The 13,571-nt window shown below is 38.2% G+C and overlaps 1 protein-coding gene and 1 long non-coding RNA gene across 2 annotated transcripts in view; one reads left to right on the forward strand and one right to left on the reverse strand.

Annotated features, from left to right (window-relative positions):
- CSMD1 (CUB and Sushi multiple domains 1) overlaps nucleotides 1–11,417 on the reverse strand; it is an 819,458-nt gene extending 808,041 nt beyond the window's left edge. The window contains exon 1 of the mRNA XM_072408428.1: nucleotides 10,761–11,417. Within this exon, the coding sequence (XP_072264529.1) occupies nucleotides 10,761–10,848 (88 nt within the window). The 5' untranslated portion in view covers nucleotides 10,849–11,417. The remainder of the gene's footprint in view (nucleotides 1–10,760) is intronic.
- A 3-nt stretch (nucleotides 11,418–11,420) lies between these two features.
- LOC140328656 (uncharacterized) lies at nucleotides 11,421–12,996 on the forward strand. The gene is made up of 2 exons (XR_011920323.1): nucleotides 11,421–11,648; nucleotides 12,658–12,996. It is a non-coding gene; the product is annotated as an uncharacterized lncRNA (long non-coding RNA).
- The last annotated feature ends 575 nt before the right edge of the window (nucleotides 12,997–13,571 follow it).

Genomic DNA, 13,571 nt, shown 5'->3' on the forward strand with positions numbered 1-13,571 from the left:
AGAGCAGCGCACAACCACACTGTCGGGCATGTAAATGAATGGCCTATACAAATCCACGCTATAGTATTCGCATTAATATAAGTGGTAGAGATAAAATCTGACGTGATAGAAGAAAACTAACTGCACTTTCAGGATCCGCATAACTATTTTAGTGTAAATAAAATTAAAAAGTTAAGTCAACAAAAAATGTGTTCAAAATTGTTCCCCAGTTTTATGAACACCGACTGTTTTACCATCTGCCTTACTGACTGACCTTCTGTACACAGATTCTGGCTTGTCCCCTCCCCAACTCTCCAAGTCCATGGATCATCTGCTTGGCTCCACACCTTTTGTGTATGATCTTTGGCTTTGTTACCTGGGTATGCTTCTACTGAGCCCTTGGCATCATCACAGACCCACACATCTACTTCTACCTCTAGTTCCCGGTTCACCTGTCGATGCTGAGCTAGAATTGTACAGCATGCCTCCTGAGGTTTAGCAGGAATTTGGTTAAAAGAAGTGTTCAGATATAGATTAAGAGATGGTGCCTGGGACAGGCATTTGCACTTTTTTTTAGTTTGCACACTGAAAATATACAGTATTTTACCGAAGGGATATTCCCTTATTAAGTGAATGGTATCTATCCCTTTAGCAAATCAACCCTAATGTAATTGTCAATTACTTCCAATATCTATTAATGCGTATTTGGTTCAGCAAATGTCAAAGTTATTTCCACCTAAAGCTTAGTCTAAATTAGGTAAAATTAGGTAAAATGAGAGTATATTACACTTACAGTAGAACTCTGCAGGTAGCAGAGACAAAACAACTGAAAAACCCTCTTAACTGGATTATTTAGGAGATATAAGAAACCATTTATTAAGTGAAACCCCAGGTGACAATGAACACTTTCGACCTGGCCTAGGATTTTTAAATATGCAACTCATGGTCAAACCTGCTTAGATCAAGGTCTGGCTAGCCAAGATTGCTCATCACTAATTATCAGTCAATATTTGCTTATGAGCTGTGTGTTATGTTGCTATATATAGGGACAACTGAGTTTCCAAAGTAATGCTGGCTTATTTGCATTACCCTTTATCTATGTTAATAAAATGTCTCACTATGTAGACCTTTTATGCATTCTAAGTAACTGTAACATTAAAGTAAATAATGCTTTTCCATTATGAATTTCCATTTGTGCCCAGCAAAAAAATGTTACCAATATTTAATTAGCTAAGACATGAGTACTCTCCTCAAGAGTATGCAACATTTAAACACATATCAGGGATTCCATTTTCTACATTACACCCTATTTTGATGAGGAATTCAGCCTGCAATTACATGTAATAAGATCACCAACAATCCATTACTAGGTCAATTGAAAATCTAATTGCACACTGCATCTGAATAATGTGAATGCAGACTGTCCTTGAGTCCACCTTTACTACTTTTATTGTGCCAGTGTGATTTTTATGACAATAAGTATTCTAATAAGATTCTAAAACCAAAATCATCCTTTTTACCAAGTATGAATATATGCAAAATTAATGTTTAAAAATCAGATCATGCATAGTATATTGGTCTAATTAAATAATTAAACAATGTGTATAATATAATTATTGTAAAGTAAGTTTTTTGATAGAGTCAAAAGTTTCATGGAAAGAAATATCACCAATGAACATGAAAGTGATATATACAATGAGCTAAGCTACATTTTCTAAAGATATTCTGGGAAAGAGTTTTATTATAAAAATGTTTTATTAGACCACACATTACCTGGCTGCATAGGATTTTTTTCTTCATGTTTTCTAATGTAGTGAACTTTAAGAGCTGGTTTGGATGCCTTTTTAGTCGTTAAAGGTTTGTTTACAGGTTTGTGCACCTGTTGATCTCTTTCTATCTCTATGCTCCAGCATTGAAACAAATGAGAGAGCCTAATGAGGTGGTTTTCATAGGTGTTGTCAGGCATACATTACACTCTGCTGTGGATCCTGTGTTCACAGACAATGTTTGCAGTGTCTGGCAGTTGGCTGTGTCTTTGGCTGCTCTAATAGAATCCAAATAAACTTCTGTGTGAATGCCTTTTAATGTGGTTACAAAATCAGTTAGTATCTAATACAATATGAAAGTATGTGAACAAATAAAGCACAAGGCTTATATACATATCTAGCATAGTAACAAGTAAATGTCTTGTTACAATGCATATTTGGAAAAAAAAATAATTTGATTGGTCACTTTGCACAAGATACAATCACCACTATACCTGTTACAGGTTTTGAAGGCATCCAATAAAAGTGGATATAGTCACTGACATTTTTCTAAGTAGTAACTTGATTCGCTATTAGTCGAGTTGTTGTAAAGCAGACCTATCACCAAATGTTTTACAATATAATAAAAGGTGACTAACCCTTGCATTTACAGGAAAGTGCATCACCCCATCTCATGCTTGCACAGTGGGAGATTGGGCAATGTAAGAAGAAGGAAGAACCCAGAAAACGATGGTGGCATCTAGTAACTAGTCCGTGTCAGGATTAAGAAGGAAGACTGGATGGCACAGGATCTGCTGGAATAAGATTGCAGAAGGATCGACAGATTTCCAGCTATACAGGTAAGTGTCTTCCAGCTCCAGCCTCAGAATAATTGATTATCTTCATGATATCATTAGAAATTAAATTCTAATCATAATATTATCAGAAATATCACTAGAACCTTTAAAATATTTTCAGGGTATAGGAATGAGCTGCTAAAAAAGCTTATATCTATAGCTCTGTGAATAAGTATGTATAATAAGCTAAAGAATGTTTGTAAACTAAGAAAGAGGTTGACATAGAAATTGGACAGTTCTGTGCTACCTGACAAGACTGCTTTCAGTGGATATCTTGAAAAGATTTTTTTATTAATAATATTATTAATATTAGTAACAATAATATATAACAAATAGTAATAACAATAAAGAAACAGACATAGTAAGTGCCCTGTTTGTTTTCTGGCCAGTAAAAAATTGCCAGTGTAGATGAGAGGTAAATTTACCATTTATTTATTTGTACATTTACCATTTATTTACCATTTGCTCTTACTGATGGGGTTGTTACATTGCTTCCTGTGACTAGATAAAACAAGGTTGCAAGTAAACAACTGAGGCTTTATTTATGAAACAGGGAATCTGACAATCCCTCAAACATTCCCTTGTGATAATGTTCCAGGCCTAATAGTTTCAAAACTGGTAATGATTCCCACCAGGGAATGTTGGATTTCCTGCTTTATAGATAGATCCCGTTGAGTTATTTGCAAAGCTCCTAAACATAGTATTTTTTCTTAGGGAGGGATAACCAATTGAAAATGTCTCAAATGAAAACAATGTAAAGCCTTGTGTATCAAAATATTATCCCTCCCTTATCATAATGCCATATATGCTTTTGTATTTAATGTGCACAACCATATTATACAGTAAACCCTTTCATGTATAACCTGTCCCCAGCCTTCTTCAGTAAGTTCTGAAACATCTAGTCATATTAATAGCAATCCATTCAACCAGGAATCTATGTACACACTTCATGAATATAAAATTGTTTCACTCTTGCAAAGTCCAGCAGCTAAAGAAAATACAATATACATGTCTAATACATTGACAGATTGCCTCTTGGGGAAAAGAGCTTTTCTAGACTCTATGAAAAGTCACCAACATCATGTCTGGAATAGAATATTCACTCAATCAATATGTGTATTTTGACAGCTACCAGCACTAAAAACTTTCCTGGCGTTGCTCAACTTCCTAAAATGATTTGAAAACTTGGACATTAATATGAATTTAGTTTTAACATGTTAGTAGATTTTATTTTGTATTAATGCCATGTATAATTTTTTTACACATTGTGAGTACTATGGATGTTTATTTAGTTCTTCATCTTTAGGTAATCTGACAAATTGATGGTATACTTTTCACTGTGTTTGGTTTGATAGTCAGTGCCTGCACATTCCAATATGTCACTTATAACCTAATATTCTAGCAATCTGTGATTGCACATATTGGCTAATATTCCAATAGTGGTGTTAACAAAAAGATTTAGAATCCCAGACACACACATAGGAATCTTGTCTACACTAGTGGAAATAACTGTGGGCAGTGGTGAGACAAGAACAGATATAAGCATTTTTTTCTATTTTTTTCAGGCTGGTGGTAGTACTTTTTCTATCATATAATGGGCCCCTGCAGTTCTAACCCCCAAAGGGCAATAAGATACAAAAGAGTTTTTGGCAGAAAAGGTCACAGCCAAAGCCTTATTACATCTGTGAAGACTTTTTATAATAAAAAATAATTTACCCTCAAGCCATTTGCAAATTATAGTGAGAAACACTACTTTTATGATCTGCAAGATATTCAACTTGCCAAGATTCTATTTCACAAGATTCACCCAGCATATGTTGCATTATACATTTTACTTGGCAAAATAACCTATTTTTCACTGGGCAAATTTCACCAATGCAATCTGGCATGCTTACAAATGAAAGGCCTCACTTTTCAAATTAGCCAACCGTATTGCTCATAGCATTTGAGCCGTAAAACTTTTTCTTCTCAATTAGCTATTAAAAATACGTTTTGCCACTTAAAAATGAATATTAGGTAGACCTGTCAGCTTCTTTCATATTTTGTGAATACTAACTGACCTTTAAAAATAAAATACAAACCTCTAGGAAAGGAAAATGTAAAATATTAATTTTTCTGGAAGACATGTAAGACTTAGAATGGTTTCTATGAACTTGTTAAGTTTTTGAGATCATCCCACAACCTTTTATATGTATTGTAGAATATTATGGATTTCCTCTTCTAGATGCAGACAAAAATGCAGTTGAGCAAGGTGAGGGCAAAAAATGTAAAAACTACCTGGGTCCAGAAGAGCATATGACTTCACTTCCTCCCAAAAGGCAGTTATACAGCCCCCAGTGACCAATGTCTAGAACCTAGAACTGTAAATTAAACTGGAAGGTAGTGTTCCTTTGTCCTCTATATTATCAAAACAGGGATTTTTTTTTCCTTCCGGTAAAATATAGGCTGTTGGGAGAAAACATGAACCCGTTTTTTCTATATGGACAAAGAACAAGGGACTTGAAAATGATCTTTGAATTATTGGATTATTTAGAAATGAGTGAGTACTGGATAGATATTAAAAAATGTAAATGCACCCTTTACAATCTAGGTATGGTACCACTGCTTTAATGAACACAGACTTCCCTGCACTGTACTCTAACATGAGTTTATGCATATATGTACATTATTATTAAATAATTGAGCAAATATAATATGTGAAGTGTAAAGAAGTACTGGAGCATCTGATTTACAATAGAGAGTTACTGAAAGCACTAAACAGAAAGCAACACTAGCACATAGTTCATGTAACTGTTCTAGGTTTGTGTCCGTGCCCAGCTAATACATTACAGTAGACATACTAACAGCAATATTTACATGGTAAGGAATAGGAAATCACCTAATGGTTAGAAAACCTCATCAACTAGGACACAATGAAAGACAGAAAAAATATGTACTGTACATAATTATGCATGCAGTTTTCTTTTTTAGATGACTAACTCAAAGAGGTATGGGATCCTCATAACTAATACCAGGCATAATATTTAAAGTGGACCTGTCACCATATATGTTACATTATATAAAAGGTTGGGTAAAGACTGAATGGGAAACCCACAGCCTCCTGGGATACATACTTCATGTATACCAGGCTGTGGCCTGCTCCTTCTGAGATCTCAGCCATTCGTGAAAGGGGCTTTTGTGAAAAATAAAAAGAGCGAGCAAGTGCAGTGAGATCAGCACATTTGATTTTTACATTTACAGGAAGGCACATCACTGGATATCATGCTTGCGCAATGCGAGATTAAGTGATGTCAGCAGAAGAAGGAAGAAGATGTCGGTGCCCGTTGTGCAGGAAGAAGAAGGAAGATGGAACAGTGCGGCACAGACTGGACTAGGATTGCGGAGGGATTGATGGCTCTGTCACTTATAAAATGTCATTTTTTTTTAAACAAAAGTTCCACTTTAGGAAACGGCAAATAGCAATAATAAGGATGTGTAAAATGTATTACCCAAGTAATGTCACTGAAGCTGGTATTATCGGGGTCAGTTCACTTAATCCTTTATTCTAAACAGAATACTGCACCTTGTATATTCTGAGTACCTTTAGCATTGGCTTCATAAATACAATTGTGTGTGTCTTCCCAGGGAGACTTACTGTATCATAGTTATGCTGTGTCGCTACTGTTTTAACAGAGTTCCTCTTTAATGATGGATTTCGATATTTTAAGGATTAAACTCAGCATCTAACATTACCATAGTTACCATTTTTTCAGATACAGCAGATTTATATATTCTGTTTTCTTCTTGCAATAAATATATCCCTGTTCTTGTAGGTAAGGCTTTTATGAAGATGTCAGTGGAAACAATACAGTACATATTGTGAGGTCAAGTAGTAACCTGTACTCTCTAAAGAATCGATAATATTGAGTCATGTATGCGTTATGCAGAAGCAGGGGAGACGATAAAAATGCTGTATTCTCAGAATGAAATGCACTATGCAGCATGTACAATATATATACACTGATCCATCTGAATGCAAAGCCACTGGAGTATGGAGACTTTTAAATTTAATATGCACTTCAGCTTAGGAATGCAAAATGTGTAAATGCCAAGTGCCAGATCCATTAAGTCTAGCTGTATTAAACTATGTTAAGATTAATACCAAAACCTACATAGAAGATCATGCAATCTCACAGTATCTGATTTGCAGCAAGTTCCCTTTTTACTGCGTTTGTCTTCTATAAAAGCAGATTGGGATCATTTTTTTTATTTTTTTTTTTAAATCAAGTCAGTCAGTAAAATCCACAAGAACCTTCACCATTGAGCAATACAGCTTTAAGATATTCAGATCAAGTTACATGGAGGAGCCGACGTAAAATAGTAAACGGTTCTTACTTTGGTAAAGCTCAATGTAAGAATACAGAAAGCAGATGTTTCAATAAGAACTCCAGCTTACCAAAGTGAGACCAGGGGTGAGAAGGTGTCTGATTCCTAGCTACAGAAATAGATACAGAAACTAATAAATTCAGACAGAGATGCCTAATTCAGACAGATTGATCGATGGCCTGGATATACATATATATTAATATATTATTATAGTAATAGCTATAATAATCTATTTAACAATCTAATATATATATATGTTACATATCTTACAGCTGTCAAGGTGAAATGTTATTGAATATTAAGACCCCATAAAAGCGGGCATTCTCTGGGAAGCAGCCATATCACATTATTTTCATCTGGTCACATGTCCCCATGAGTTACATGATGCTCTTCTTTGTCACTGTACAGGGCTCCTGAATGTGCAATTTGAGGTTTGGAGCTAAACTGTCAGCTCTTTTAAATCACTTTATTAAGGCTGCTGTGCCACGTAGGATAAAGTCACCAATCATTGGCAAGTAATTGAATGTTCAAATACATTTGCTATAGGGGAATCCTGGGATGGAGAGAACAGGATAGAGGAAATTAGGTTGTTTTAGATAAATTCCTTGAAAGCTTACAGCTCGCATGACAAGCTGTGAAATATACCCCACTTTGAATGGGAATGGAGAGAAAGAGAGAGAAGGGGAACCTGAGAGTGTGCGGGCTGGTGAAGTGGATGACTTGAGAGTGGGGAATGTTTATTTATAGGACTGTTTTAACCCTTTATGAGAATGGGTGAGGGGTACCATGTGCCCTGTACTCATTCCCCAGGATGTGGGTGGATATCTGATGACCTCCCTATTAAAGAGGGCTACCGTATACTAAACAAGCCCCCATCCGCAGATCCACCGAGATTACACCAATCTCTGGCCTACCAATGCACCTTGCTGTCTTTTTAACCTCACCACATGGTATCTGATTTTTTTTTTGTTTTTTTTTTTTAGTTTACTTTAAGCCAAACTATAGCACCAACACTTCATGATGTAAGTAAACTTATTATGTATTGTAATGTACCCGGCTTGTTTCTCATTTGCCCAACAATGCACCTGGCTGCCTTTCTTACCTCATCTGGGCTACCAATGTACTTGGCTGCTCTTTGTTCCTCATCTGGGCTACCAATGCCCTTGGTTACCCTTAGATTCTCATCTTATCTAATATTATTAATATTACACAGTATTTTTATATCGCCAACATATAAAGCAGTGCTTTACAAAGTCCAAAGACTAGCTGTCCTTTAAAGGGGCTCAGAATCTAAAGTTGCTACCACAGTCATATGTCTTTAATATAGTCTAAGGACAATTTCTTTTGGGGGGGAAGACAATTAACCTAACTGCATGTTTGTGGAATGTGGGAGGAAACTGGACTACCCGAAGGAAACCTACGCAAACACAGGGAAAACCTGCAAACTCCATGCAAATAGTGTCCTGGCCGAGATTTGAACATGGGACCTAGTGCTGCAAAAGCCAGAGTGCTAACTTCTGAGCCACTGTGCTACCCTTAGATTCTTATCTACCCTGCCAATGCACCTGGCTGTCTGTTGTCCCTCATGCAACCTACCAATGTATCTGGCAAACCTAGGATGTCTGACTCCAAATACTCCTTCAACCAAACCACTACAAAAATAATGCCTCATTCACCTTTTGTTGGCAAAATGGAAATACATTAAATTGATGGTTGTCTCCAACCATGCGGCTATGTTGGTCACTCTATAGGGGCAGAGGAGTTGTCACGGAAGACTTTCTGGCTTGAGCACTGGGGCAATATCCAGGCATCAAAAAGTCCTGAAAACACCCTGGAAATAGACTCCTGCCTAGGAGCTAAGCATTTAAAATCATGTTTATATTAAAGTCAATAGAGGCTCCAAAGGCAGCAAACTGATCATAGAAGCTACATGGAGCATCTACTTTACTGCTAGATAGCATTCCCATCTCTTACCACCTGTACATTGAATAGATTCACTCCAATGTTATTTATTTATTACAAGCTTCTTTGAGCGTTTTTAATGCCTGATATTACCGGGGGTCTGAGCAAGCCCAGTTTGTTGAGGGGGGTTAAAGGAGAGAAGGGGAGAGAGAAATAGGTAAGAAAAACAGGTAGAGGGAAAGAGAGGAGGGGAAGAGTGAGAAGTGAGAAGAGGAGGACATAGGAGTGTGTGGGGGAATTGGAGGACCTGAAATAGGGAAGTAGGAGAGAGGGAAAGAAAGAGAAGGAAAGAGAGAAGTGGAGGACCTGACAGTATGTATGGGGGGGGGGGGAGAGAAGTTGATGACCTGACAGTATGTTTGTGTATGGGTTGTATAAGAGAGAGAGAGGGAGAAGTGGAGGACCTGACAGTGTGTGTGTATAGAGGGGGATAGGAGAGAGAAGTGGAGGACCTGAGAGTGTGGGGGAGAGAGCACAGGAAAGCCCACACACAGCCTGGTTATAGCATCTACAGGCTGCACACGAATAGCTCAGTCTGGAGATTTATTCAAAGCTTGTACAGAGAACATCACACACTTCCTCCAGCCTCTTTATTGCCAGATCAGATTGCAAGGTCGTCTTCAGAGAATATCCTGTAAACAAGGTGTCGTCTATATATTTATTTATTTTGACCAGGCACAAATTGTCAATTGTATAGTTGAAAAACTTGCAATGTTTGGCTACTACTAAAGCAAGCATGTTAAAAATGACAGGCATAGAGCCTTTTAAACAGACTTCAGAGTCATTCCTAAAAAAAGGTGCTGAGTACCAGAGAGGTAACCAATGCAGAGACATAGAAAGGTGTACATAGTATGGGAGTGATTGGAAGGGCGCCATACAACACTTTTGGGAAGAACTGGATAGCAAACCTTCAAGCTCCCAAATTGCTTTGCTGTTTGACCTAGATCAGGCAATAAAACACAAAATTGTGTCCCATATAGTGAAAGAAAGAGACAAACTCCAAGTGTCTATACATTTGCACTTAGCGGGTCTGTCTGTATGAAATGAGGTTGGGAGTCTATTCAACTATAGGTATGTTGGAGAACATTTTTGAGAGCATTATCAATTAAAAAACTATGTGCAGGACTCAATGCAACAGTTTTATACACTATTTCTTTATTACATGTTTAAATCATGGAAAATTGTATTCTAAATTGTGATATTTTCTACTGTAGCCCAAAAGATACCACAACCAATGTGTGCACCCCCCTCCTCCCCCCCAGTACAGTATCTAGAAGAATTCTGTAGAAATGAAGAAGTAAAAGACCAGGAAAATGTCAAAAGTTTACTATTTCAAGTGACATGGAAATAAATGGCAAAGAATATTGTGTTCAGTTATAGAACAATGTCCTAATGCTCCTTCCTCAATAATCACATTGCCAGGAATGGCACTGAACAGGCAGTGATGACATGCAATAATTAATGATGGCACCAGAAACTTGTTACAATAAGCATTATGCAGGCATGGTACATGGTATAGAGATGGATTGCTGCATTAACCACAAGCCTGATCCCTGTAATAAATCTGTCAGGAATGGGAATTCTTGCATTGAACAAGTATGTGAAATACCAGCTCATAACCTATTTCCTCCAGCCTCAAACTGCCCTGGAGTTCCCAAATCTCCAAATCAGCTTGTGTTGTTCCATCTATTGAATGGTATCATTGCCAACATCCAAGCTGAATTCTAGTGCATACAGTACAAAAGTAAGCTTGCTGCATGCTGTGCCAATGTACAACTTGAGGGCTCTGACCCCACATCTACAACAAGCTCATCCACACCATGGAAGAACACAACTATCAGATCAATCTTACCCTTAGCTGCAGTGAGAAACCCTACGCACATCAACAGCAGATACTTCAATTTCCCCAGCGCAGTCATGTCTGTGTATTTTCCACACATCCAAGCAAATAGGGGGTTTTAACAAGATTTCACCCAAGAACTGTGTCTGATCACAGAGAATGTTCTTTGGAGCCAGATGATGGAATGGAGATCCAGTTTAAAGGTTGGACGCCTCTTGGAGTTGGCTCTCATGTCATAATGCAAAGATCAGAGCCACTGCAGGGATAAAACTGGCAGCTAGATCCTGGGCAAAGCTGCTAGATCCTGGGCAGAACTGCTGGATCCTGGGCAGAGCTGCTAGATCCTGGGCAGAGCTGCTGGATCCTTGGCAGAACTGCTGGATCCTGGGCAAAGCTGCTAGATCCTGGGCAGATCTGCTTGATCCTGGGGAGAGCTGCTCGATCCTGGGAAGAGCAGCTAGATCCTGGGTAGAGCTGCTAGATCCCGGGCAGCACAAGTGGTGCTGAATAGACAGCGACCAAGGAACAGGAAAGCAGTCAGATATCCAGCAAAGGAAGAAGGAGGATTGGCTGAAGAAGAGAGATCAGAGCAGACACAATGTAGTGCTAGCAGCAGAAGGAGCTGGACTCAACCATCAATGAACACCAAGAGGGGAAAGAGACTGCACAGAGACCTCCCTGCCACCCTTCTCCTTCCATCACATCTCTCTTCTACTGGAATGCCCAGCCTTGTACCAGCAGGATGCCTGGCACAGCTATTCACACATCATCACAGTCAGATCCAGCATTCACATGCGCACTGCTGCCAATAGGTGTATGTAAGATCACTGGCAAGAGTTAAACTTTCAATGAACTTTCGGCAAGATCCCCCCTGTCTGCTACATTCTATCTCTCTGCAAGGTCTGTATGTGTGGCTGATGAGAAGAATAAAAAAATCAGAGGTTTGCAAAGGATAGCAGACACGTCTAGGAAAGAGTATTGTAAGATTTCGTGTTAGCAGCTGTAATGCTGTTACTAGGCATCCATTTGGTACGATCGTGCATTTGCTGATCATTATTGCAGTGATCTCAGCTCCTAACAGACTGGCATGACACAATGAATCTTAATTAAAGTGATCACTGCTATGTATGGTGCTAACTTCAAAAGAGATGATGGATGTAGAAGGGTGAAAAAAAGCCTTGGTACTCTGCTAAGAGTCCCAGTAGTTCATTTGCAGTTCTTGATCAGGACAGATTGACCCCCTTTATGTGTTCAGAAGCAAAGAGCTGATGTCTCCTTGAGAAAGGATGGATGCTGATGGCAGTGTCATCTGTAATGACTCGTAGCCCAGCAGATTATCTGCTATTAAGAGCTTTCAAATCATTGCACTATCACAGATGGAGATTTATCTGTGACTTTCTCTGCAGTCTTTGAACTATTGTATTTATCTTGGACACCAGGGATAATGATCGCACTGTGTTCTGTGTTGAATATTTTTAGAATCAGGTTGTAAAAAGGTACCATTATTTGGTGTTATAGCAGAACTGATGGGAAAAAAAGGTCCAGTACTATAAGTGGTTGGCGTTTGGCTAGCAAAGGGTTAAAGCTTGAGAATCTCCTTCCTTAAGGAGCTTGTGATCAGAGGAAATACATATTAATTGTTCAAACAAGTTTCCAACTGATCCTGTAGGCTCTCAGTGTGGAGGAGCAAGGAGATCATATTCTGTATTTGAATAGGATTAATAAAGAAAATGGAAATTGGAGGAAGCTGACTTTGCTATACGGTTGTGAGTGCAACAGAGGTGATTGCAGTCTTTAATAAAAAAAAAAAAGAAAAAAAATCTGGAAAGAAAAAAAATGTGACACTGCTGCCATCTAGTGTCCATGGTCGTTGAAATCACATTCTAAATTCATTTCTCTTGATTTTCAGGTTTTAGCCAATTACTTTTGTGATGTCATCATCCTGAAGTGAAAACACAGCTGTATCTAGAGAAACTTGGGGCTGCTATTACTCGTTCCTTTGTGGAAATGCTTGCTGCCTGGCTGAATCTGACCTAAATATTTCACAGTCATAGACCTAAAAAACAAGCATGCTGATATTTCTGTGACAGCCAAACAATATGTTCAGAATTATGCGATTAAAACGTAGAAACCTATTCTTATGGCAGGTTTTATTTAACTACCAGTAATAGAAGAACATAAACCAAAAACTGCAAGCCTCTACACTCAGAAGAATGCAACCTTGAGCTAAATAAAGAAATACAGTTTTGGCATTTTTTATTGGAAATTATTTTCAGCTGGTGTGACTGCATGTAATGAGTAATCTTCACATTACAAATACAAAGATTTTTTGTGAATAAGTTACCTGCCAGTTTGATAGTTATCTCTCTACTTTAAAGGCCAATGCCATCTTGGCATTTTAAACAAGACACCCCATAGCACCCACTCTCTTTCACATTTGTAGTGAATGGAGAAATGTGTGGACAGTATGGTGGCCTTTTACATTAATGGTAATGTAAAAAGGCACCAACTATTGACACAATGAAGCTGACATGTTACTGTTTGAGTGTCCTACTACCAATGACAAGTTGCTGCAACTTCATACCCTTAAGCCATTAGGGAAGAGTCAATAACAGCAGAATAGTCAGGGGTACAGCAGAGTGCATATAGTGTGCCACCCAAGCGTCTCTCAAGATGTATCATGCTACATGAAATGCTGCACCCCCTGCATCCTTCCACTCCCCAATGACCATCCAACCAGCTATAAAGGCATTGCCAATTGTTGCCCTGTCACCACTGTGTCCTAAGTATATACTTGCACTGGCTATGGAATATTAAAACTCA

This window comes from Pyxicephalus adspersus, chromosome 4 (assembly GCF_032062135.1).
Source record: "Pyxicephalus adspersus chromosome 4, UCB_Pads_2.0, whole genome shotgun sequence".
In the NCBI taxonomy this organism is placed as follows: Eukaryota; Metazoa; Chordata; class Amphibia; order Anura; family Pyxicephalidae; genus Pyxicephalus; species Pyxicephalus adspersus.